The sequence below is a fragment of the Bison bison genome, unplaced genomic scaffold (assembly GCF_000754665.1).
Source record: "Bison bison bison isolate TAMUID 2011002044 unplaced genomic scaffold, Bison_UMD1.0 scf7180017864325, whole genome shotgun sequence".
Classification (NCBI taxonomy): domain Eukaryota; kingdom Metazoa; phylum Chordata; class Mammalia; order Artiodactyla; family Bovidae; genus Bison; species Bison bison.
Genome location: NW_011494897.1, coordinates 10,049,291 through 10,076,568, shown reverse-complemented (window position 1 = coordinate 10,076,568; position 27,278 = coordinate 10,049,291). Strand labels below are relative to the sequence as shown.

The following is a 27,278-nucleotide window of genomic DNA, read 5'->3' as shown; positions in this document are numbered from 1 at the left end:
GTTACATAAATTCTCTGATTTTCTTTTAATTTTTAATTTTTTTTTAATTGAGATAATCAGTGGGTTCCATATATCTGGTCCAAAGTCCTGAGTCTCATTAACAGGGACTCTGACTTAGCCAGTTTTTAACACTGAATATTAGTATTTTCAGATATTAGATATTTCTGAAGTATACAGTCATTTGATGACCTGCAGGACTAGACATTTAAGAATATATCTAGCTTTACCAGTTTACTCCTCCAAGTCATTTGACATATTTCACCTGCCTTACATCATATAAAGTACTGTCTAGTAGATCCCATTCATCTTCTCCTGTCTCCTAAAAAATTGCCTTTTTATCCCCTATTCTTTGGTTTAGATATTTTTAGTTTTCTGTCTAAATTAATTTTTTCTTTATATCTTTTGCATATAAATTAAAGTACTACCCAGAGTACTTTCATGGTTAAACATCATTTAAATACAAGTGAACTAATTCCCTGTACTTCATCCTGAAATAAGAGCCCCAATAACATTACCCTGGATCTATTTTTCTAAGCAACTCACTCATTGCATTCTCATAGTGCATATGAATTAAAACAATATTGCTAATTGCTATTTTAAAGAATATGTTCCATAGTTCATTTGTGTGTGATATTGCTAATGTATTATCCCATGGCCCATCAAATCTCTTAAAGTTGAAAACTATCCATGTATCAAACATCAAATAATGTTCCAGTCTACCTTTTTAATTAAAGGTTTTATTAATCTTATGAACCTAATGTGGTTGCTTTACCAATTAATTATACCTAGTGAAATATTGTATAATATCATTGTATACATCTAATATTATATATTATATTGCTTCTTCTACTAAATATATTGCAAATGCCTTTAGGGCAAGAATTGGTCATTTTCATATTATACTTTTCCTAGAAAGTCTCTTCCAAATGGAAGGCATTCAATATTTATTTGAGATGAAATGAAAATGAATAGTAAAGTAATAAATATGTGTTGAGTACTTTTCCTGACCAATCTATGGTAGCATTAGTCTGAAAGAATGAGATAAGTACAATTGTCAAGATTTTTACATGATAGACTTTTTCCCCTAAATGTTAATTCATGATTTTAGTTAAATTAAAGTTGTAGATAATGATTATATATAAAAAAACGTGTTTTTGTTTTGTTTTGCTTTGGTTTTTTTTGTTAGAAAGGAAGCATGTAAAGGAGGTAAAAATCAAATTTTGTGGTAAATTGCTGTGAGTTATTGAATAAATTTTCCTTTACTTTTATGTTTATTTTTACCTACTGATTATATTGAATATTTACCCTTTTGATTAGATTTTTGTAGCAAATGCTTAAATGTAAAACAAGTAGAGATCCCTAAATATTTTTGATAGCCTTATTTTTATTCTTAATATATTCTTAAGAATTAGTAACTTAACTTGCATGTTGAAAAGTAATAAACTGTATCCCTATGACTGATGAGGAATAACCAGTGAAACAACTCAGTCTCTCTATGACTTCCCTGTAGTCAATTGAAGTGATCATTTGAAAAACATACTCATATATAGTTACATGTTTTAATGACATGAGATACAGCAACATTTCATAACACTTTTGCCAATGCTGCAAATAATATCTAAGTACAGATGAGCTGATAGTTTGAAGGTAAAATAAAAATATTGGAAGTATTTGAAAATAAGTGGAAAAGAAATGCATACATCTCATTTCAAAATATATAAAGGTAAATTCTATCTACATTACATAAAATAATCAAATATTCTGATCAATAAATTCAAATAGCCAATTAAGTCAATTTAAAAAATAAAATCAGATAGTTTGAGATGTTAAATGTTTTATAATTTCCCAGATTCTTGAAAAGTGCTTGGAGTTAGTATATGTTGAAAAAAATGATAAACATTTGAAAATTTTTCAAAATTCAGTAATTTTTCTAATGATCATATTAAAATATGCATAAACCTGTAACTTAATATGCTACATTTTTGACATTTTCTGAATATTGTAATTATGTATTATATTTTGGCCTTTATCAAAATGAATTTCCTTTTTCGGTTTGTTCCTTAAGGGCTGCAAGTCCTACTTCCAGACTACCTTCAGGAGCGTTTTGTACAAGCAGCTTTGAGCTATATTGCTTGCAACTCAGAGGGAGAGTTTATCTGCAAGGACAATGATTGCTGGTGTCATTGTGGCCCCAAGTTCCCAGAATGCAATTGCCCTTCCATGGACATTCAAGCCATGGAAGAGAATCTTCTTCGCATAACTGAAACCTGGAAAGCCTACAACATTGACTTTGAGGAATCAGGTAAGACATATATTTTTATCTAACACTTCTAAACTTCACCAAAAAAAATGTTATATTGAACAGACAATTTTACCCTTTTGGAAGAAACTATTACATACTTGGAAGAAATTTATTCAATTTGTTCTTATTATTCTTTGTGGATATTGCTTTTATTGTTGGTTATTTAGTATTTTACTGAAACCCTATGTGGTACTTTTTGTATGCTATGTACTATGGTAGTAGAACCCAGCCCTCTCTTGAGCTGACATATTAATCATTTAATAAAGAAGGTCCCTACCTTTTTCAATATAAGAATTTAAACTATGGACTGAAAAAAGTGCACAGCCTAGAAGTTGAGAATTATGTAATTATGCTTTATTTGGTGGATTTTCTGAGCTCTTCGAGAGCTCTGAAGAGACAGAACTCTCAGGTCGCTCTGAAGGATGGCCCCAAGTGGTAAGGGAGGAGCCAGCATTACAGAGGAGTTTTTAGAACAAAAACCAGGTAGTTGGAACATCAATTCTGTTGATTAAGGAAAACCAGACATCTGAAGTTAAGGAATTTACTGCTTTTCTGTGTACTGTTGTTGTTTAGTATCTAAGTTGTGTCCGACACTTTTGTGACCCCATAGACCCTGGACTATGGCTCACTAGGTTCCTCTGTCCATAGGATTTTTCAGGCAAGAATACTGGAGTGCATTGCTATTTCCTTCTCTATTTCAATGTAAGAGCAGATGAAAAGTCAAGGCTGATGGAAGTCTTTCCTGTATTATGCACTTCAGGTTTTGGGGCCAGTATCCTATGCTTTTCCTGAGTCACCTTAGGCTGCAACCTGGCAGGGCTGCTGCAGTACCTGATAGGTTGATGGTTTGCATCCTGTTTCCATCTTGCATTCACTCAGGGCTCACGCTGGGGCAGCTGTGGTGGCTCAAAGTCCAGACAGCTTGTGTTTACTGACATGGCAGGTGGCATTCTTAGTCCAATACCTCCAATTCCTTTCTGGACTATTCTCATGGGCCCTGAGTTCCACTTCTGAGGCAAGATCCAGAGAAGGGTTTTTCTATACTTTCTTCACATTAAAGGGAATCTCATGAATGTGCACTTTTACTCTACTACTTATTTTTAAACCAAATTTAGATCAGCTTTGATCTAGTAATGTCTGTGGAGTTTGTTTCTGCTATTTCTGAATTTTTATGAGTGCATACTTGTGTTTCCCATATTGTTACATATAAAATAGACTATGTTACCTGTAATGGCCTTCATTTCATAAAGCAATGAACTTTAATAAAAAGTTGAGTGCCTCAACATGAAATGAAAAATGATGATAATAACATATGATCATTCTTATTAACAGAATAATAAAAATCCTCAGAATGTGCTAAGTATAATTATGTAGCATTTAGTCAAAAGTGTTGGATATGACTAAGTTTCAAATTGGCAAAGAGGTTTTAATTGCCAAGAGGTCAGATTATATTCTTGAAAGTTATAATTTTGTCAGTGATTCATTTAACTGAACTCACTTAAAACAATGACAATGAAATTTACTATATGTTCACAATAAACACCCTTAATTTAGGCATAAAAAAAACATATCTCAACATAATAAAGGCTGTATATGACAAGCCCACAGCTAACATCAGACAAGAAAAACAATATAGATGATTTCAATAAGCCCTCACCATTTTGCATAGTAGAACCACAAAATTATAAAATAAAATGGAAAGTAATAGACCTACGAAGAGTTCATAGATACATATTTTCTTTATAAATATATATATATGTATATATTAATCAAAATAGTGTATAATAAATTATCCTCCTCAATTTTAGTAATATTTCTCTTTATATAAAAAGGAAAACCTGTCTAGAATTAAGCAGTTTCTCGACATTGTCAGAATGAATTTCTAAACTCAAACTCTTCCTTTTAGTTTTTCAATAGAACACTCATAAGTAACATATTAGAAACCTAATTTTATATTCAAGTAGAACCATCTGATGTTTAAAAATAATGATGAAATGCAATACTTTTAGATAAGCTATAATATAAAGTAGTCATCTTAGGGTTAAATTTGAAAAGGAAAAAAAAACTTTCTGTCTACATATTACAGTGTATGGCATGTTAGATCAGAGAATCTTAGAAGCCCCAAGTCTGTAGAACTCACATAGGAATGCTGCCCCTATTATTTTGCTTTGAGAGAATATTTTAGAAAATCACCAAGTGAAAGGTGGGGGTTTTGTTTCAGGTGATATGTTGTAGATTGAAGTAGGCCAATACATCTGTTGATAGTAACTAAAAGTTGAATAGTTTTTAAAATTATACATTTAAATATATAATAGATCATAAAAGTCACAACTGCATGGACTAAAATTCCTGGCACAAGATATAAGCTTAGGATTCATAACTTTTTTTTTTCTTTCTTTCTACTTTGCTTCCTTTCTGTCCTTCTTTCCTTCTTTCTTTCTTGTTTTATTCATTAATTTGCTCACCTATGTGAACAGAGGCTGAGGACTCATCATTTCACCAAGCAGAGTGGCTGATGGGCGAAAAAGAAACCAGCAAAGCTTCTAATGGTTGTGGAGAGTAGAATGACAAAATTTTAGACTCAATAGGCTTAAAGAAGTTTAATCTACCCCAAGATATTTGCTGAATTTCAGATAGTGCTGGATGCTAAAACATATTCAAAAATCTTTGCAAGCAGATGAAATTTACCACAGACTTTCAAGTGCTTGAGGGATAAAAGCTCTCCAGAGGGAGGAGATTGAAAACAGAACAGGAAAGGATGGGATACTCCAGAGAGAATGAAGGAGTACCACTGTGTTTCTAGAACTGCTTTTCCTTAAAGTGCTTTTGTCATTTCAGGGCAGAGTATGAAACTGAAAATTTAGGACTAGCCCCTGGAAAATGCTGGTATTCCAGGACAGAGAAATCAGATGAAAATTTTGCAGTCACAATTGATTGAACTAAAAAAATTAGAGGCTTAAGGAATTTTAAATATATGTTCAGCACCCTCTTTAAGACACTCGCCTTAACCTGTGGCAGATGACTAAAGAGATAAACTAAAAACTTCTGCATGATAGAACTGAATCTTCTTCAGTGTTACGGGCCTGAAGTAGCATATGCTCACTAGGTCCGTAACAGAAAGCCCTGAAGCATCATGCCCTAAGAACAGGGGAGAGTCAGAGCTAGATTGAGTTTTATGTAAGCATAACAGCACAGATACAGCTCAAATCTTGATACTAAAGAGGTTATCCTTAAAGGATCAACTCCATATGATGTTTGTTAAATATAAAGAGGGTGGCCTCTTTAGAGGAAAAAAGTTTTCTAAAACCTCTGCAGTTCCTTTTATTTATGATGAACATAAATCTCTAATCATCAGCATGTGAGTAGACCTTAAGGCTAATATCAAACGGAAAAGAAACCAGGCCTCCCACGTCATTCACTGGTAAACAATCTGCCTGCAGGAGAAGTGGGTTCGATCCCTGGCTTGGGAAGATCCCCTGGAGGAGGAAATGGCAACATGCTCCGGTATTCTTGCCTGAAAAAAACTTCTTGGTCAGGAGCCCGCTGGGGTCACAAAGAGTCAGACATGGCTAAGAGACTGAGCGCACATGAACCAACAACAGATGTAAGATGTTTCAGATATAGAAATTAGTAAGAACAATCAAGATTTCTGGGAGATTTATCAATAACCTCAGATATGCAGATGACACCACCCTTATGGCAGAAAGTGAAGAACTAAAGAGCCTCTTGATGAAAGTGAAAGAGGAGAGTGAAAAAGTTGGCTTAAAGCTCAACATTCAGAAAACGAAGATCATGGCATCCGGTGCCATCACTTCATGGGAAATAGATGGGGAAACAATGGAAACAGCGACAGACTTTATTTTTTCTGGGCTCCAAAATCACTGCAGATGGTGACTGCAGCCATAAAATTAAAAGACGCTTACTGCTTGGAAGGAAAGTTATGACCAACCTAGATAGCATTTTCAAAAGCAGAGACATTACTTTGCCAACAAAGGTCCGTCTAGTCAAGGCTATGGTTTTTCCAGTGGTCATGTATGGATGTGAGTTGGACTGTGAAGAAGGCTGAGTGCCGAAGAATTGATGCTTTTGAACTGTGGTGTTGGAGAAGACTCTTGAGAGTCCCTTGGACTGCAAGGAGATCCAACCAGTCCATTCTGAAGGAGATCAGCCCTGGGATTTCTTTGGAAGGAATGACACTGAAGCTTAAACTCCAGTACTTTGGCCACCTCATGCGAAGAGTTGACCCATTTGAAAAGACTCTGATACTGGGAGGGATTGGGGGCAGGAGGAGAAGGGAACGACAAAGGATGAGATGGCTGGATGGCATCACTGACTCGATGGACGTGAGTCTGGGTGAACTCCGGGAGTTGGTGATGGACAGGGAGGCCTGGCGTGCTGTGATTCATGGGGTCGCAAAGAGTCAGACACGACTGAGCGACTGGACTGAACTGAAGAACAAATTTCACATAGTTATCATGAAAATGTTCAAAAAATGAAAGGAAAGGAAGGATAAAATAGATGGAGTAGTGCAGAAGTCACCCGAGATTCGGGTGATTTATGAGACAAACTATAGGACATTCTAAAACATCAAAACTCAGTATCTGAAATCAATAACTCAAAATTTTGTTCTAGTAGAAATCTTGGCTTAGTGGATGACAGGATCAGTGACCATGGAGACAAGAAAATAAAATCGAAATGGTAAAATGGGATCAGTGAGGAAACTAACAACAAAATATTGGATAGATGCATGAGAGGCATGTGAGATATGCTTGAAGGGTCTAAGGTATTTTAGTTTGAGACACAAGAAGAATGAAGGGGAAAATGGGATACACCTAGGGAAAAATGTAAAGGATATAGATTTTTTAAAAACTGAAAACCCAAATTCAACCTACAGATTCAAAAAGCACAATGCATACAAAGAAAAGTAAAGTCAAGCAAAACCACAGTTAGGCATATCTGTTGAAAAAAAGAATAAAATTCTTCCAATATAACTAGAGAAAAAAGAAAAACATTACTTCCATTGGACTAATAATAAGCTTGACTTATCAAAACAAAAACACAAACAGATTTTGGCATCTTTAAAGTGCTAAAAATATAACAATCTAGAATTATGTACCACTAAAAAAAAATGAAGGTGAAAATAAAGATGTGTTCAGACAAGAAATGCTAATGGAAACTTGACCATGTAAAGGGGAAGAGGAATGCCAGAGATGGCAAATGTATGTGAGAAAGTATAAGTGAATACCACCTGTACAAAATAATAATTATGAGGTTATCTGAAAATAAAATATATGTAAGATTTTAATGTATGACAATAGTGTAATAATGGGTGGTAAATGGAAAGAGTTTCTAAGGATCCCAAGGTACTAGCATTGTTGAGGATGTGCTTAAGAGATGTATTTTGCATTAGAGTGAAATAAATCAAGAATAATATCTGGAATATCTACTAAAATAAGAAAAATGTTTATAGCTAAGAAAATAAGATAAAACATTTTTGATCACCCTATAATAAGACAATAAAGGATAAAACAGAAGAAAAATTATCTGGGTCAAATAGATAAATAGAGGAAGGTTTAGACTGTTTAGATAGAAATCCAAAAGAAATATGTACATATTTGCAACAATGAATACCCAAAAATATACAAGAATGTTCACAGTAGCGTTATGCTTAATAATATTAAGGTGAAAACTACTAAATGTTCATCCACAAAGACAGAGTAAAAAATTGTGTATATTTACACAGTGGCATTCTATAAAGGTAAGGGATAAAACTATCCATCCAGAATAATATGAATAAATCTCTCTAATATCAAATTGAAAAAAAAAACTGAAGTATATACATATTTCAAAAAGAAATTGAAATATATACATATATTTATATGTGTGTATGTGCTCAGTGGCTCAACCATTTCTGACTCTTTGCAACCCCATGGACTCTAGCCCACCAGCCTCCTCTGTCCATGGGATTTTCTAGGCAAGAATACTGGAGTGGGTTGCCATTTCCCAGTGGGCACATTTGAGCTGTGCTAGTCTAAATCAGGATTATGATGCTTTTGCTGAGGCAAGGGCTATTGCAATGGATAAAGGTCTGCATGTCTTATTTGGTATTAAAAACTCAAGATTCCTTAATCCACGGGTTGGTTACCATTGTATGTTGGGTTTCTGAAAATTTTCTGGGTTTATGCTTATGTGCATCTTACTGTATTTATAGCATAATTTAATTGCAACTTTAAAAATAAAAATAAGAATTTTGATATCTAAACAATATAAAGAACACAATCTCAGAATAAGTGAATCAATATTTTAAAATTTTGCTACATAGTGTATGCCTAAATGGTAGTAATTTAGTCAAAATTTAGTCAGAAATATTCAATGTCCAGAGGTTTTAAACTATTAGTTTAATGGTAATATTATTAATACAATCAGATGCTTTAATCTTAACTCATATTTGGATTGCCCATCTTGAGTTTAAAACTGGACTCATCATACTGGTTCACTTGTGTTAATATTGAGAAAACAATGATTTACAGGATAAATCTATTTTTTTGCATGATATTTCTGAAACTGTCTATAATGTTGAAAATGTTTATATTTAATTCTTTGTTTCAATTGGTGCCTAGTGTATTTAGCTGATTCGTACCTAATGGGAGGAGTGATCTTAGTTTGCTATAAATTTTATGATCCTTCATAGGTAGTGTGGAGGGTATTCTTTTATCAATTTCAACATATAGATAGTTAAAAATGAACCCCAAATTTTATTACTATATTAGATCTTTAGCAAAAGATAACATTCACTCTTGGAACTAAACAACTGATAAAATATTCTGTTTTTACTGGAATTCTCTCAAAACTAGTGAAATCTGTGGGTAACCACATTTGATAGATTTTAAAAGAGCTTTTTATTGAGAAATAAAACATTTTACCTCATAGAGGTAAAGAAAATACAAGAATTTTGAGGCAGGTACTTAATTGGGAAAAGATTTCTAAATTGTTCCTACCCCCCACAGGCACCTTTAAGTTGACAGACATTATTCTTGGTACCTTGACTGTAAGGAAATGCACCAGCTTATTTCATACTCCTAGTGATTGGGAAAGCAGTGACAGTGTGTCAAGGAAACTCTTTAGAAGTCTCCTTGAATTTTAGGTAAAATGCACAGTTATTTGTGTATATGTGTCCACAAGCCTAAAATTCAAATACAGGTATATTCTAGGTAGACTATGCAAGTTAGAGTGGGATTTTAGGTTACTTTCACATTTAACTCAAATTAGCTTATATGTTTTTTTAATTTAAAATTTGCATTTCAAATGCAAATAATATATCTAAAAGTTATTTTGATTGAAACTGAGGAAAAAATATTCCTACCTGTTATTTTATCAAAATAGAATAATGTGTATGCATATAGGAAATACTTTCTTAAGTACGAATAGCGTTAAGTATAGAAGTGTGTAAATTAGAGTACACATAGTAACCATACAGAATGCAGATGCCTGCCATCACACACACAAAAATACAAAATGTACTGCAAATTGTATCAGGTCAGGATAACTTGCAAATGTCTTTCTGTTGTATGTGTTTTCTATTGCTACTGAGTAAAACTAAATCAGTAAAATCAGTGTTATCTGTTATCACCATGAATAAAAGTATATCTGATTAGCATATAATGCTAAGCTCTTTTTTATTTGATTATGGAGGATTCATTTTGTTCTGTTAAAAAGAGTCCTGGAAAATATACCTTTTATAGCCTGCAAATAAAAGCATCAGAAAATTCCAAAATAGAATGTATTTCTCTTTTCATATATTGCCATCTGAGAGAAGTATTGGTTGAAATATTTATATTTTAAACAAATCTATCCATTCTCTACCTTTATATTTTGAGAAACGAATGTTATTTAATAAGAAATAATGATGGCATATATGTAACACTGATTATAGCAAAATAGAGCATATAGGGAAAGATACAGAGAAAAACAGAGGCAGAGAAAAAACCCTCACATGCACCCTCACAGTCACAGTGCCAAATAAAAACTAGTTTATATATTATATTTAATTAGATAAAAACGAAAAGTATGTTACCAATTATTTAGAGATAATTTCTACCCAGATTTGGATCAAGGATTCAAACCTAATGAAAAAGCTGGAAGTCTTTACAGTTTTACCAATACATCTAAATCGTTAAAACCACAATTTATTTGAATTTGGATTATGCAACTATTTAATAAAATTGCCAGAAAAATTAAAAAAAAAAAACTAAATAGCAATGTGGTATTTTTCCCATGTCACATTCTGAATTATCCTCAATTATTTTTGGATTAATAAGAATCAATAATTTAACCTGTAGCTATGTTATATGATGATAGAAGTAATACATAAGCTTAAAAAAAAATAACAGGCCTGGTTTATAAAGAACATAGATCTTTTAGAAAGTTTTAACATGGCTTCTTTACTCTTTAGAAAAATGGTGTTAACACTTGGTGCATAGAAAATCTAGGTGTAGAGTATGCTGTCAACATAGATTGTTATCAAGATCATGTCCTATTACATTTAATAATACTCATTTGATGAACCAAGAATGGCAGCTGGAGGCCACCTTGATAATGAACTTGTCTAGATGTTACTTGCAGAGAATACTGTCTATTTGATAATTCATCTGAAAATGGATAAACTTTCTACTGCTGTTACGGCAAAATGTAGTATTAAAGTTGGGTTAACTTGATTTACAAACTTAAAAAAAAATAATGTATTTCTTTCTTGTTATTTTTATCTAAACTGTTCTTAACTTTGTTTCTCAGAAGTAGCTTCTCCCTCAGATGATATTTAGTTATCAATTCACGGGAAAAGACTATTTTCCAAGGAAAATAAGTATATCTAAATAAAATATTTGACATTTAATTATCAATCCATTTTGCATATTATAACTTTAATAAAATCCTACTGTTTCCTTTCAGTTTGTTTTTTCTTTCTTTGACATAAAACACCCTGATTTTTCTTCCAGGAGCCCCCATTCCCATTCTTAGTAATGCACAGCTTATGGGACTTAACTCATAATGACATCCAGAACTGCTCTCTGATGAATGCAAATGAATCACAAGAATCCATTCTCCCAGCTACAAAGATCAGTTCAAGACATATGAAAAATTGGGTCAATGATACACAGAAATATATTTCCTAGGAGTATCTCAGAGACATGGAAGATTCTGTTTCCCCAATAGCTATAGGAAGTGCTGTTCATTTTCCTGCTCAGATATGAAAGAATAACAAGGTCAGTAGAATGTTAGAGAACCATCTTGCCACCACAGGAATTGCTTGAACCATGTGAAGTGGAAAACATTGGAAATCTAAATGTTTTTAAATCTTAAACTTCATATGATTTTTAGCTGGCAGTCATTTTTTTTTTTTTTTTTCATTTCAACTCATGTTTTATCCACTGGAGTTCAGTTAATTTCATGGACCTAAACTTAACCCTAACTCTAAGCTACTGGAGTTCAGTCAAGTTCATGGGCCAGTGGTTACCAGGTCCAAGCTCATACTGCTCACTATATGACAAGCCAGTAAGTAGAGAGATGAGTTGTTGGGGCAAGGAATAGTGACTTTATTCAGAAAGCCAGCAGACCAAGAAGATGGTAGACTAGTGTCCCAAAGAACCATCTCACCCTATTTTGAATTTAGGCTTCTTTTATACTAAAAGAGAAAGGGATATAGTTGGTTTTTGCAAACTTCTTGCTTTCAGAATCCTTTGTTCTTGCTGCTGTCTATATAGATCAGGTTGTGATGTTCCTATAAACCTATAACAAGACAGATATTATTCTCTGTTTTGCAACTTTTAATCTCTATATGAATGAAAAGTGTTATACCTTTGAAGGTCAGAGCCATGAGAATGACTCTTGTATATTTTAGACGACACGACTGAAGTGACTTAGCAGTAGCAGCAGCAGCAGCAGCAGCAGGCAACATTCTTGCATCTGTGCATGCTAAATCACTTCGGTTGTATCTCTTAGCGACCCTTTGGACTGTGGCCAACTAGGCTTCTCTGTCCATTGGATTCTCCAAGCAAGTATACTGGGGTGGGTTGTCATGCTCTCCTGCAGGGGATCTTCCCAATCCAGGGACTGAACCCACTTCGCATGTCTCCTGTATTGGCAGGAGAGTTCTTTACCACTAGTGCCACCTGAGAAGCCCTGATGACATTCTTAACTTATAGAAAAAGCGATAGAATACAAAGGTTAAAGTAAAAGAATCAGATCCAGTCCGGAGTCAGATTTGTTCTTTCCTATTATACATTAGTCACACCCAGTTCTCCCTAGATCTGTTTCCTAAATTTGCTATTTCTTTTTCTTTTTCATTCTATTTCTCTTCCTACCTCCCTCATTTGAATTATGTGACTGTGTTAAACTTCTTTATCGGTGCCTTGTCCAGTGAGAATATTTACTGGTTCTTACGTCTTTTCTCTTAGGGACATACTCCCTAAGACAAATTAATCTATTCTGTGCTCTGCTGCTGCTGCTGCTAAGTCACTTCAGTCATGTCTGACTCTGTGTGACCCCATAGATGGCAGCCCACCAGGCTCCCCTGTACCTGGGATTCTCCAGGCAAGAATACTGGAGTGGGTTGCCATTTCCTTCTCCAGTGCATGAAAGTGAAAAGTGAAAGTGAAGTTGCTCAGTCATGTCCGCCTCCTAGCGACCCCATGGACTGCAGCCTACCAGGCTTCTCCGCCCATGGGATTTTCCAGGCCAGAGTACTGGAGTGGGGTGCCATTGCCTTCTCCGATTCTGTGCTCTAGCCCATTGTAACTAAATATATTATTTTAATATTAGGAATTGAGAAGTGTTTGTCTTTTTCAACTCTGATTAGTTATTTATTCCCTTTTGTTTCTGCTTTCAGGCTCACTAATTCTCTTTTAAGTTTGAGGTGGTTGTATCAGACCCAAAATCTAGGTAATTAGCTATATAAATGCACAATCAAAAATTCTCTTTGGAGTATGACATTACAATTATTTTTTTTCATACAATTTGTCCATGGCAAGCTGGCTTGGAGTCCTCTGTAAGCTGTTCCCTCCAGGACTTGGGCTGACAGTGAAGTGTCCATCTGGAGCAATGTGTCACTGTGACAGAGGGTCATAATTTGCCATACCTTGCCAGAAACAGTCATTAGCAGCAGAACTAACATTCTGGTTGCTGGCTTCTTCCCTGGCACTGTGCATTTAGTGGGTGCAATGATCTTTATTACCAAGAACACAGATAGCAGTTTTACCAGATGCTTCTCCACTGCTTAATGTGATGGTCATCATTCTAGCCTCTGACAGAGTGTCTCTAACACAGCCACAATCCACTAAGTCATTGTCACACGTGCACACTTTTGCTTTCTTCAGCATGGACTGAGCCCTCCATTTTGGCTTCCGTTTCCATGTAAGTCAAGATCAGCTTGCTAACACGTCAATAGTAATAAACACCCCTAAAATCTCAGCTATAAAAAGTTAATTTCTCACTCATATTGTGTGTCCACACAGCTTAGCTGGAGTCTTTGCACTGCATTGTCTGCAGTCCTGGGTTCAGGCTGAAGGTAGTGTCACCATCTGGAGTGGTTTGGCTCTAGAGGCCATGGAAAAAGTGCTGTAAATTGTCCCTGGCTCTTACATGGATTGCTGGGAGTTAATATGAGCTACTGGAAAGCACTCCCATTACCTGTGATCAGTTTATAGCCAAGGCTAATTTCAAAGGAAACAGAGAAGTGCCATTTTACCATATGCCTAGAAGAGGATCCAGAATGTTTGTGAATAGACGCAATATCAGGCACAGTTGGCTTTTCAGACACAAGCAACTAAAAACATCATATTCTAACCATACAATTTTAGATAGAAATATATATTTTGATCTTGCTATCTGAAGTTCTACAGTTACATGCTAGCAGGGAAAGGCAATGTATGTATTTGTTAATGTGATTTTGACACATTCAACCCTACTGTCCCCATCAGTTCAGTTCAGTTCAGTTCAGTTGCTCAGTCGTGTCCGACTCTTTGTGACCCCATGAATCGCAGCACACCAGGCCTCCCTGTCCATCACCAACTCCAGGGGTTCACTCAAACTCACGTCCATCGAGTCGGTGATGCCATCCAGCCATCTCATCCTCTGTCGTCCCTTTCTTCTCCTGTCCCCAGTCCCTCCCAGCATCAGAGTCTTTTCCAATGAGTCAACTCTTCACATGAGGTGGCCAAAGTACTGGAATTTCAGCTTTAGCATCAGTCCTTCCAAAGAACACACAGGGCTGATCTCCTTCAGAATGGACTGGTTGGATCTCCTTGCAGTCCAAGGGACTCTCAGGAGTCTTCAACACCACAGTTCAAAAGCATCAGTTCTTCGGCTCTCAGCTTACTTCACAGTCCAACTCTCACATCCATACATGACCACTGGACTAGACTAGACATGACCACATATCCTTGACTAGATGGACCTTTGTTGGCAAAGTAATGTCTCTGCTTTTCAATATGCTATCTAGGTTGGTCAAAACTTTCCTTCCAAGGAGTAAGCGTCTTTTAATTTCATGGCTGCAATCACCATCTGCAGTGATTTTGGAGCCCAAAAAAATAAAGTCTGACACTGTTTCCACTGTTTCCCCATCTATTTCCCATGAAGTGATGGGACCAGATGCCATGATCATAATTGTGTCCAAACTAAATAGTGGAAAATTTGATAAACAAGCTTTATCGGTAACAAGCTTTTTGATCAAACTCTTAAAACTTAGGCTATCTCGTTTGTCGTTCAGTTTCTTTATTTAATTAAAGGTACTAGATCTAAAATTATTATTCTAAATTAACTAGCATATATAATATTGCCTTCTCATGAGTAAAGCTTTTTGGAAGTCATATGCTTATACTTAAAACACAATTGATTTTGGTGTAAAGTTGTTTCAGTCATGCCTGATTCTTTGTGATCCTAGGGACTGTAGCCTGCCAGGTCCTTCTCTCCCTGGGATTCTCCAGGCAAGAATAGCAGAGTGGATTGCCATTCCCTTCTCTGTGGCTTTCCAGGTGACCAGGGGGTAAAGAACCTGCCTGCCAATGCAGAAGGTGGTAAAACCCACCAGTTCAATCCCTGGGTTGGGAAGATTCTCTGGAGAAGGGAATGACAATCCACTGCAGTATCCTAGCATTTGGTAATTGAAATATAAGAGTAAGGGAAAGAAAATAAATTTTTTATGATATCAAATCTCAGTTGTGAGTTATATAATATGTATATAGGTTTGAATTTATTGTGATAATCTGTTCATTGACTATACTGCAATTCACAGATACTCTCAGCACCAAAAACTGTGTGCACCTTCAAGGCTGACATAGCAAAACTGATTTGGTTTTCACTACTGTTTGTCCTGAGTAGTCACTCTTTCTGCTCTAATTCATCAATGCCTTGCTGTGTTATGTTTAATATATTATGAATACTATCTTTGCCATAGCCAAATTTTATTTTGTACTTCAATTAATTTTTTAAATCATCTGAAATAAGATGGTTGTAGAATGCCAAGCATGTGTTTTATGCAAAGATTCCTGATTTAGATCCCAAAAGGCTTTCTGCCAAGTTCTTTCTACCTGTTCCAGTTTGTCTGATGTATTTCCATACTTAGATCAGTGCCATCATCCCAATTATCTAAAAAAAGTTTAATGTTTCTTGAGGGCAAAGAACACCATATTTTTAATCAGTGACAGAAACAAGGAAAGTGTGCCATATTTGATAGACATTATGTATATTACAATGTATGTTGATTGATGAATGCGATAACAAAATATATATTGTCAAGACATCGCCCAGGTTTTGGTTCAATCTACCTCATTTACTACCTCTTGAAATGTCACCATAGCTATAGCACAATTCATCTTTTTGGAGGCATATTGTGAAAAAAAAAACTTCTAAGAAACAAAAATACCTTGCCTCTGTATTATGTTGTATTGTTTTCACCAAGGTATTTTGAGAGTTTTTTTGTTTGTTTATTTGTTTTGGGGGAGAGTCTTCTTTTCTATCACTGAAATCTGAATAATAGCATGAACAACTCCTTTCAATAACATGATAGATCATATAGATACATCGGAACACAAAAACACGATGTTTTTTCCATGAGTTTAAAAGTCTTTATTGTGAAGAATTATCTCTCAATATATGTGTGTGTTTGTTCTAAAGCTATCATAGTCCGTATTTATTAGAACTGATAAATTGGTAACCTATCCGGTTTAGTCACAAACAAATCATTCAAGGCTTTGATTCAGCATCATAAAAATAAAATAAATGGTGACTTTATTAAGTGCCTTATTGTTTGTTGTCTCATTGATACAGACTATGGTGAAGAGAGGTTAAAAAATAATACTGAGTACTCAGAGAAATTTTACTTGCTACTGTTTGGTTGGTTTTATAAGAGTCTATGTGATGCCTTTTCTAATGATTTCTGGGTCATTTTGATAAAAAATAGTTATTCATTTCAGCTAAATTCTAGGAAGATATGACAAAGGCTATCAATACTCAGTGCATTCATATCTTCCACAGTTACCTCATAATGGTCACATAGCTTTTGTTAAAATCTTCTAATGTTGAATACTCAGTACTCTCTAAGTTAAATATTCCATTGTTGTATAAATTTAATTTAATTCTTAGGCAGTGTCCCCTCTATCAAACTACCAAGTAGTTCTACCCATTCATTTTCATAACGTCCCATTTATTATTAAATTTCATTATTTTGCTAAAGAAAATGAGTGAACTCTTTATATAGGTGCAGAGTTAATTTTGTTGTCCTTTACATGAACTGCTTCATCAGTTATTTCACTGATAAACAAAGACAACAATGTATGAATTTTAACCTGGGCTTTTGGATTCACGCAGATAGTCTAATTATAGTGCATTAGACATGAACACAAAGTCAAGGTATATCTCATGTAAATTTTACTTGCTCATAAAATCTTTAAAATGAGATATTTAAAGTATATAAGAAAACACTTCCAGATTGTCCAATGACAGTGGTTTATAAGATAAAGTTGTCAGTCATGCTCTTCAGCAAGTATAGATGGTTCTCATCTTTTTGGGCATATGAGAATTGACTTCATGGCACCGCTGGATGTGGCCATTTGGCTTGTTCAGATAAAGGAAATGTGAGAGGAAACAAAGCTTGTCATTCTCTAGAGGAAGCCTTTGAGAACCAGGCACAATGTCTTAGGTTTGCTTCTTCAGTCAACGTAGTTGATGATGATCCAGGTGGTCAAGACTGGCAGCTCGTGTCACTGAAATAGAACAGTAGACAGCAGAGCCCCACCCGCTCTGAGGTGGATGCATCATATGAGCAAGAAATAAATCTTTGTTGCTGAAACCCAGCAATATCTTGGTGATTTTTTTTATGCTGGGAAAACTTAGCCTCTGGTCCCTTACATATGGGGAGTCTACACTTTCTATTTCACTGAAGATGAAAGAAATGTAGACTGGTATCATGATCTATTTAATTAAAATGGAACATTATGAGACATTAAGTTTGACCACGTTCTCCAAGAAATCGTGGTAAATACTTGCTATATTTTCCAAGTTCATTATTTGATGGGTTTCGTAGAAAGTATATGGACCACTTAGATATAGTTTAGACCTTATTCCCTTTATTATTTAAAGTAATCCTGCTGCTGCTGCTAAGTCGCTTCAGTCATGTCCGACTCTGTGGGACCCCATAGACGGCAGCCCACCAGGCTCCCCCGTCCCTGGGATTCTCCTGGCAAGAACACTGGAGTGGGTTGCCATGTCCTTCTCCAATGCATGAAAGTGAAAAGTCAAATGAGGTTGCTCAGTCATGTCTGACTCTTAGCGACCCCATGGAATGAAGCCCACCAGGCTCCTCCGTCCATGGGATTTTCCAGGCAAGAATACTGGAGTGGGGTGCCATTGCCTTCTCCCTAAAGTAATCCTACACATTACTAATATAATTGAATTTTTGTTTTTATATTACAGATAGGAAAGCCAGGTCTAACACACGCTTATGTTACTTTTCCAACATATCTACTTTGTGGTAAATCAAGAATTCAAGTTCAGTCCAGTGGTTAGGACTTTGCTCTTCCACTGCAGGGGTCGCAGGTTGATCCCTGGTCAGGCAAATAAAATCTCAAAAGCCATGCAAAAATTAAAAAAAAAAAAATCAAGCTCAGACAGAAATACATGATTCTTGTTTTGTATGCCAAACTGTTTCATGAACAAGTGCTCTTATCACATAAGGAAATTCCTCACCTGTTTGTCATAGCTTATTTTAACATGAAAGTGAAGTTGCTCAGTTGTGTCCGACTCTTTGTGACCCTATGGACTGTAGCCCACCAAGCTTCTTCATTCATGGGATATTCCAGGCAAGAATACTAGGGTTGCCATTTTCTTCTCCAGGGTATCTTCCTGACCCAGAGATCAAACTCCAGTATCCCGCATTGCAGGCAGACTCATTACTGTCTGAGCCAACAGGGAATCCCTATGTTAACTTAGTGGCTTGCTATAAATGTGGCTTGCAGTAAAATGAATACACTTGTAGACAATACATAGATACATGAAGTGACATTAGCAATGTGTATTATGTATATTTGTATGAAATATGATATTTATAACTAATTTCATATGTCTTAGATTCTTCTAAATGCTGACAGTGAATTATATGTATTATCATTTGCTTATTTCATTATGGAATGATGTGAAACTCTAGAGGCAAAACAGATAATAATTCTATTTAGAGGGAGTTGAACTCCATACTGGATACTTTCACTCACTGTTAATATTTGTTAGCTATATTTAATAAGATTCTAATTTTAAATGTGGTAATCTAGGCTGTCATACTAAGAATAGTATTTCTGTATCTCTGACTTTTTATAAAAATTACTTTTCATTATATTATGATAATTCAAGATTCTTTGTACATTGATAACTGCACATTTTGTAGAGCATAGCCAGATAGCTCATCAGACTTACCAATCTGTTTACAAAAGGTATATTTTGTTCGATTTAACCAATATCCCTTCAACCTACTCCACTCTTTGATAGTGACACCTATAGCATGCATGTAGCATCTGCCATGGGGCTAAATGCCCTGTCACTGAGAGTCTCATTTAATTTTTGTTATCTTGCTAGTATGATCTTAACAGCTAGCTGTGAAGAAAAAATCACTCTTCTATTGGCAAAAGTCACCGCATCATTTAAGGATCTGACAAAGTGTTAGTGAAAAGATCTTGAAGTTAATTGGCAGGAAAACAAATGTGCGGTGTTATGTCAGATTGTCAGGTAACTGTGTTGTGTGAATTCTGAACAATTATCATCCCAGGGAGGTTGACCAAATGTGTCACACTGGCTGTGAAAGATAACACACATAGAATAACAAGATAAATGTCCACAAACACCACTGAGGTGTAGAGACATGCCTCAGCCTTTTAAAACCGACGGGTCTTTTAGTGGTCCGTTTGTCAAACCTTTTCCGGGTTCCTCTGTCCATGGAATTCTCCAGGCAACAATACTAGAGTGGGTAGCCATTCCCTTCTCCAGGACATCTTCCCAACACAAGGATTGAACCTGGGTCTCAGGCATTGCAGGCAGATTCTTCACCGTCTGAGCCACCAGGGAAGCCCTTAAACTTAGTGTTGATTATTTAACTTCCAATGATAAGGAATTCAGTGTATCATGAAGCTGAAGAGTATGCTTTTGAATGGCTCTAATTATAAGATGACTCATTTATTTTAAAATTCTACTTATTCCTCGTGTTTCTGTAAAAGTAGCATGCTGTTGCTGTGTGCTAAAATATATGTCACTTTAACTGTGCTTTTTAACCCTCTCTGTGCTGGTACAAATGTCCACTTTTCCACAGGGAAAGCTTCAGGTATTTGCAAACTATTACATCTCTCTTATGTATTTGTACTAGTAAATTTAATATTCCCACTCTCTTCGATTATCCTTTATTTTTGGACCATTAACTAGTTTTATAATCCTTTAGGGGCAATTGTGGTTTGTCAATGGAATTCAGAATGAATAGAGCACAGTTTGGTAATTGTGGTTTTATTAATGTAAAATAAAAGAAAATAAATACCTCCTTTATTATAGACATAAAGCAGACTGAGAATCAATTAATTTTTTGGCAACTATGTCATACTGTTCATAAACATTGAATTGTGAGCAAGATTTTCTAAGTATGTTTTGAATAACTTGCTGGCAAATTAGATCCTCTCTCCTTCCCCCCACCCCCAAACACATTTTAAAAATAAATGCTATGTTTAATTTTTTTTGGATATTTCTGCCATTGTTGCATTGAGCTCTTTTTGGATTGTGATTACATCAGAGTCTTTCACGATTTCTTATTAACCATGGGCTTCCCAGATGGCATTAGCAGTAAAGAACCCACCTGCCAATGCAGGAGACATAAAAGATGCAGGGTCAGTCTCTGGGTCAGGAATATCTCTAGCAGTCCACTTCAATATTCTTGCCTGGAGAATCCCATTGACAGAGGAGCCTGGTGTTACAGTCCATAGGGTTGCAAAGAGTTGGTCATGACTGAAGCAATTTTAACATGCACACACACATTGGGAGTCTGTTTGCTTTTTAGCAGGGCAAGTAGCAGAACCTTGTCATAAACCATACTAAGGTTTTCCTGGAATTTGTGAAGAGTTCCATATTGATTTTGATAATTTTTATAGCCTTTTACACCAGAAATAACATTCTATGATTTCTGTGTTTCTCATTGAGTAAAGCAGTGAGCCCTAATTTAGGCATAATTCAAAAACTGTTCACTTGCAAGATTATTTTAGGCATGGATAGTCTTGCCATGGGCAATGGGTAAATTTACCCACCTAAGTATGTTAGGATATCTTTTTAGTTTAATGCTTTCCCCTATCCACTTGTTCTGCACTAGGCAATTATCTAATTAGTTTGTCTTAAAGTTTTCATACACGAAAATACTGTTAGCATTTTACTCTTCTTTAAGTCTTTAAGACTTATGTTACTCATGATAGAAGTATGTGGTATCACTAGAACATTACCTTTGGTTTAGAATATGCTTTAAAATGCAGGAAACCTGCATTCAATTCCAGGTCAGGAAGATTCCCTGGAGAAGGAAATGGCAACTCACTCCAGTATTCTTGCCAGGAGAATCCCATGTACAGAGGAGCTTGGGGGGCCTTCAGTCATGGGGTTGCAACGAGTCTGACATGACTGAGTGACTAACACTTTCTGGGTTTGGAAGCAAAAGGTCATGAAGTTCAATATATAGAAATTGAAGGGAAAGGATATATCTTTTTCTTGGCTGCAGGCCTGCTGCTAAATGTATTTGGAATTGTAATAAGCTTGCACCTGGCTTTTTAAAATGGTTTTCCTTTGGTCCATATGTAACCATACCCCTTCTTTGACCCTATAATTTTTTCTCCCCATCTAGTGACATGGGCAGACATCTAGCCTGCTTCTGCAAACACACAATGCCCAGAATAATCTTTTACCAACTCTAGTTGTTTATATCAGCCAGGATGGACAAGGTAACAAATGACCTCAGAAGCTTAGAGTTCTACAACGACATACATTGATTTAGCCTTTGCCCTGCATGTGTACTGCGAGTCAGCTGCCCTCTGTCCCTTGCTCATCAGAGATCCAGGCTGACAGAACAGTCTTTCACTTGAATGTGGGAACATTTCCCATAGTCATTTCAGGCAGAGAAACGATGGATGAACAGATTTTGGCTTCTAAAACTTCTGCTCAGAAACTTGTATCCTGTAGATTTACAGTTTACTGGCCAAAGGAAGTTATATGACCAACCCTGAATTTAAATAGAGTAGGAATGTAATATTCATCCACAGGGAAGGACAAGGCAAAAATGTTACCAACAGTAGTGAATATTCATTAAGTCTATCACACTTCTATGAAAACTGTGGATCCACCGGCTTCAATTGTGTCAGTGTTTGAGAAGGAAAGCAAGTAGCTTTAAATAAACCATGCTTAATATCCAAGAACTGATAGTTATTTTCATTCCTAAGGTAGGTTACTTGTTATTCTAAACAGAGACTCTTTGAGTTTTGAGATTGTATACTGTACTCTTAGGGCTGCCCTGGTCGCTCAGACGGTAAAGTGTCTGCCCGCAATGCGGGAGACCCGGGTTCGATTCCTGGGTTGGGAAGATCCCCTGGAGAAGGAAATGGCAATCCACTCCGGTATTCTTGCCTGGAAAATCTCATGGATGGAGGAGCCTGATAGGCTACAGTCCATGGGGTTGCAAAGAGTCGGACACGACTGAGCGACTTCACTTTCACTCATAGTATGTAAATGAGTATGAGTATGTACTCATAGTATGTAAATTAATACAAGGAAAAACTGAAGCTATGAGAAAGATAGCATTTTGGGTTATTTAGCAGACAGACTCTGAAATACCCTCATAGCATTACAACCTTTCAAAGTTAGATCAGTATATTAGAAATCAATTATATCAATTCGGTTCAGTTCAGTTCAGTTGCTCAGTCATGTCCATCTCTTGCGAGCCTGTGAACTGCAGCATGCCAGGCCTCCCTGTCCATCACCAACTCCTGGAGTTTACTCAAGCTCATGTCCTTTGAGTCCATGATGCCATCCAATTATCTCATCCCCTTCTCCTCCACCTTCAGTCTTTCCCAGCGTCAGGGTCTTTTCAAATGTGTCAGCTCTTCACATCAGGTGGCCAAAGTACTGGAGTTTCAGCTTCAGCATCAGTCCTTCCAATGTGACTATTCAGAACTGATTTCCTTTAGGACTGACTGGTTGGATCTCCTTGCAGTCCAAGAGACTGTCAATAGACTTCCCCTGAAACCACGGTTCAAAAGTGACCATTTTTCAGTGCTCAGCTTTCTTTATAGTCCAACTCTCATATGGAAAAACCATAGCCTTGACTAGATGGACCTTTGTTGGCAAAAAAATGTCTCTGCTTTTTAATATGTTGTCTAGCTTGGTCATAACTTTTCTTTCAAGCAGTAAGCGTCTTTTAATTTCATGGCTGCGGTCACCATCTGCAGTGATTTGGAGACCCAAAACAGAAAGTCTCTCACTGTTTCCACTGTTTCACCATCTATTTGTCATGAAGTGATGGGACCGAATGCCATGATGTTAGTTTTCCGAATGTTGAGTTTAAAGCCAACTTTTTCACTCTCCTCTTTCACTTTCATCAAGAGGCTCTTTACTTCTTTTTTGCTTTCTGCCATAAGGGTGGTGTCATCTGCATATCTGAGATTATTAATATTTCTCCCAATAGTTATGATTCCACCGTGTGCATCATCCAGTCCAGCGTTTCTCATGATGTACTCTGCATATAAGTTAAATAAGCAGGGTGACAATATACAGCCTTGACATATTCCTTTCCTGATTTGGAACCAGTCTGTTGTTCCATGTCCAGTTCTAACTGTTGTTTCCTGACCTGAATACAGATTTCTCAGGAGGCAGGTCAGATAGTCTGGTATTCCCATTTCTTGAAGAATTTTTCACAATTTGCTGTGATCGACACAGTCAAAAGCTTTGGCATAGTCAATAAAGCAGAAGTAAGTGTTTTTTTCTGGAACTCTCTTGCTTTTTCAATGATCCAGTGGATGTTGGCAATTTGATCTCTGGTTCCTCTGCCTTTTCTAAAACCAGCTTGAACGTCTGGAAGTTCATGGCTCACGTATTGCTGAAGCCTGGCTTGGAGAATTTTGAGTATTACTTACTAGCATGTGAGATGAGTGCAACTGTGCGGTAGTTTGAGCATTCTTTGTCATTTCCTTTCCTTGGGATTGCAATGAAAATTGACCTTTTCCAGTCCTGTGGCCACTGCTGAGTTTTCCAAATTTGCTGGAATATTGAGTGCAGCACTTTTATAACATCATCGTTTAGGATTTGAAATAGGTCAACTGGAATTCCATCACCTCCACTAGCTTTGTTCATAGTGATTATCTGGGTCATGAAGATCTTTTTTGTATAGTTCTGTGTATTGTTGCTACCTCTTCTTAATATCATCCGCTTCTGTTAGGTCCATACCATTTCTGTCCTTTATTGTGCCCCTCTTTGCATGAAATTTCCCCTTGGTATCTCTAATTTTCTTTAAGTGATCTCTAATCTTTCCCATTCTATTGTTTTCCTCTATTTCTGTGATTTGATCACTGAGGAAGGCTTTCTTATCTCTCCTTGCTATTCTTTGGAACTCTGCATTCAAATGCATATATCTTTCCTTTTCTCCTTTGCCTTTCACTTCTCTTCTTTTCACAGCTATTTGTAAGGCCTCCCCAGACAATCGTGTTTCATTTTTGTATTTCTTTCTCTTGGGTATGGTCTTGATCACTGCCTCCTATACAGTGTCACAAACCTCCATCCATAATTCTTCAGGTACTCTATCAGATCTAATCCCTTGAATCTATTTGTCACTTCCAGTGTATAATCATAAGGGATTTGATTTAGGTCATACCTGAATGGTCTAGTGGGTTTCCCTACTTTCTTCGATTTAAGTCTGAATTTTACTCTAAGGAGTTCATGGTCTGAACCACAGTCAGTCTTGTTTTTGCTGACTGTTTAGAGCTTCTCCATCATTGGCTGCAAAGAATATATCAATCTTATTTGGTATTGACCATCTGGTGATGTCCATGTGTAAAATCTTCTCTTGTGTTTTTGGAAGAAGGTGTTTTCTATGACCAGTTGGTTCTCTTGGCAAAACTCTGTTAGCCTTTACCCTGCTTCATTCTGTACTCCAAGGCCAAATTTGCCTGTTACTCCAGGTATTTCTTGACTCCTGCTTTGCGTTCCAGTCCCCTATAATGAAAAGGACATCTGTTTTGTGTGTTAGTTCTAGAAGGCTTTTTAGATCTTCATAGAATCATTCAACTTAAGCTTCTTCAGCATTAGTGGTTGGGGCATAGACTTGGATTACTGTGATATTGAATGGTTTTCCTTGGAAATGAACAGGGATCATTCTGTCATTTTTGAGATTGTATCCAAGCACTGCATTTCAGACTCTGTTGTTGACTATGATGGCTACTCCATTTCTTCTAAGGGATTCTTGCCCACAGTAGTAGATATAATGGTCATCTGAGTTAAATTCATCCATTTCTAGTCCATTTTAGTTTGCTGATTCCTAAAATGTTTGTTCTTGCCATCTCCTGTTTGACCATTTCCAATTTGCCTTGATTTCAAGGACCTAACATTCCAGGTTCCTATGCAATATTGCTCTTTACAGCATGGAGTTTACTTCTATCACCAATCACGTTCACAACTGGATTTTGTTTTTTGCTTTGGCTCCATCTCTTCATTCTTTCTGGAGTTATTTCTTCACTGATCTCCAGTAGCATATTGGGCACCCTCCATTCTAGGGAGTTCATCTTTCAGTGTCCTTCCTATCTTTTTGCCTTTTCATACTGTTTATGGGGTTCTCAAAGCAAGAATACTGAAGTGGTTTGCCATTTCCTTTTCCAGTGGACCATGTTTCGTCATAACTCTCCATCATGACCCATCCATCTTGGGTGGCCTTACACTGCATGACTCATAGTTTCACTGAGTTACACAAGGCTATGGTCCATGTGATCAGATTGGCTAGTTTTCTGTGATTATGGTTTTCAGTCTGTCTGCCCTCTGATGGAGAAGGATAGGCAGCTTATCCTCCTGATGTTAGAGATGTTAGAGGAACCTTCCTGATGTTAGAGACTGATTGAAGGGGAAACTGGGTCTTGTTCTGATGTGCAGGGCCATGCTCAGTAGTCTTTAATCCAATTTTCTGTTGAAGGGCAGGCTATGTCCCCTCCCTATTATTTGACCTGAGACCAACTATGGGGAGGTAATTAAGTCCCATGCATGCACTACTACACTGAGTTCCCCCAACTTTGCAGCAGGCCACCCCAACCCACGCCTATGCTGGAGACTCCTGGACACTCACAGGAAGTGTGGGTCAGTCTCTTGTGGGTCGCTCAGTTATATCAATATGTTATAAATCAAATAGTATATCCTACTCATCCAATATTTGAATTCCACTTATATAAAACTCTAAACATTGATGGAATGCCCTGAAGCCCAAGTGTATATTTCACATGCCAATGTTTGATATATTATGCCACTTCTGAATGGGTATTCTTATATTTGTGAAAAATATTCACCAGTGTTTCAGTTTGAAGTGTATACTTCAAACTGTGCAGTAAGCAAAGCCACAGATAAAATGCCAACATGTCCTTATTCTCCATGCTTGATATTTTTTTTCTTTCCTGATGTCTTACTTTCTGCTAAAATGCATACTTATATTTTGAAGTTCTCAGATGAAATACAAGGTATTTACAATCAGGAAAGTCTCTTAGGAGAAACTACATCTGTTCAACAGTCTTTAAAACAATGCTTGAACTTCTCAGCATTTTTAAATTTCAAGCTAGCTTTGATGATAACATTCTAGGATGTGAAAATCCTTCCCAGCGGGGTGGAGAGCAGCAGAGGAATCTAGTTAGTTGAAACTATAAGAAATAGATTTTTTTAAAAAAAGAGAAATACATTTGTAACACATGTCTTTTAAAAATGTTCTTTGTTCTCTTTTCATTCTAATTCCGCCCATATTCCTTAAGAGAATGAAATGCAGATTTAAAAAGAAAATCATTCTTGAATAAGTATATATTCCCTTTAATGAATTGTATTGCATTTAAAAGCATTATATCTTTGTATAGCATGGGAGTTATAACTTCATCTTACATCTATAATAAAGCCTAGGCATGTCTAATAATAATTTTAGTGAGAGAAAATCATACATAAATTTGAGTAATGGAATTTTACAGAGATGATCCTAGTACAAAATTGAAGGAGAATGAATGCAAATCAATACAATGACAGATTTCTTGAGAATCATTAAGCCCATAGGACGATGACCTGTAACAATTGCAGCTACCACATTTACCATTACAATACCTAAGAATAGTCACTCTCTTAATGCATTTTAAGTTGGTGCTGTTCGCTGGGTAAATTGCTCTCACAGTTAATCACCCTTTTCTTCCATTGTCCAATG

At 36.3% G+C, this 27,278-nt stretch overlaps 1 protein-coding gene across 2 annotated transcripts in view; it reads left to right on the top strand.

Annotated features, from left to right (window-relative positions):
- BRINP3 (bone morphogenetic protein/retinoic acid inducible neural-specific 3) overlaps positions 1–27,278 on the top strand; it is a 497,054-nt gene that overhangs the window by 330,431 nt on the left and 139,345 nt on the right. For both annotated transcript variants that reach the window (XM_010853296.1, XM_010853297.1), the window contains exon 6: positions 2,066–2,302. In XM_010853296.1, coding sequence (XP_010851598.1) covers positions 2,066–2,302 — 237 coding nt within the window. The remainder of the gene's footprint in view (positions 1–2,065; positions 2,303–27,278) is intronic.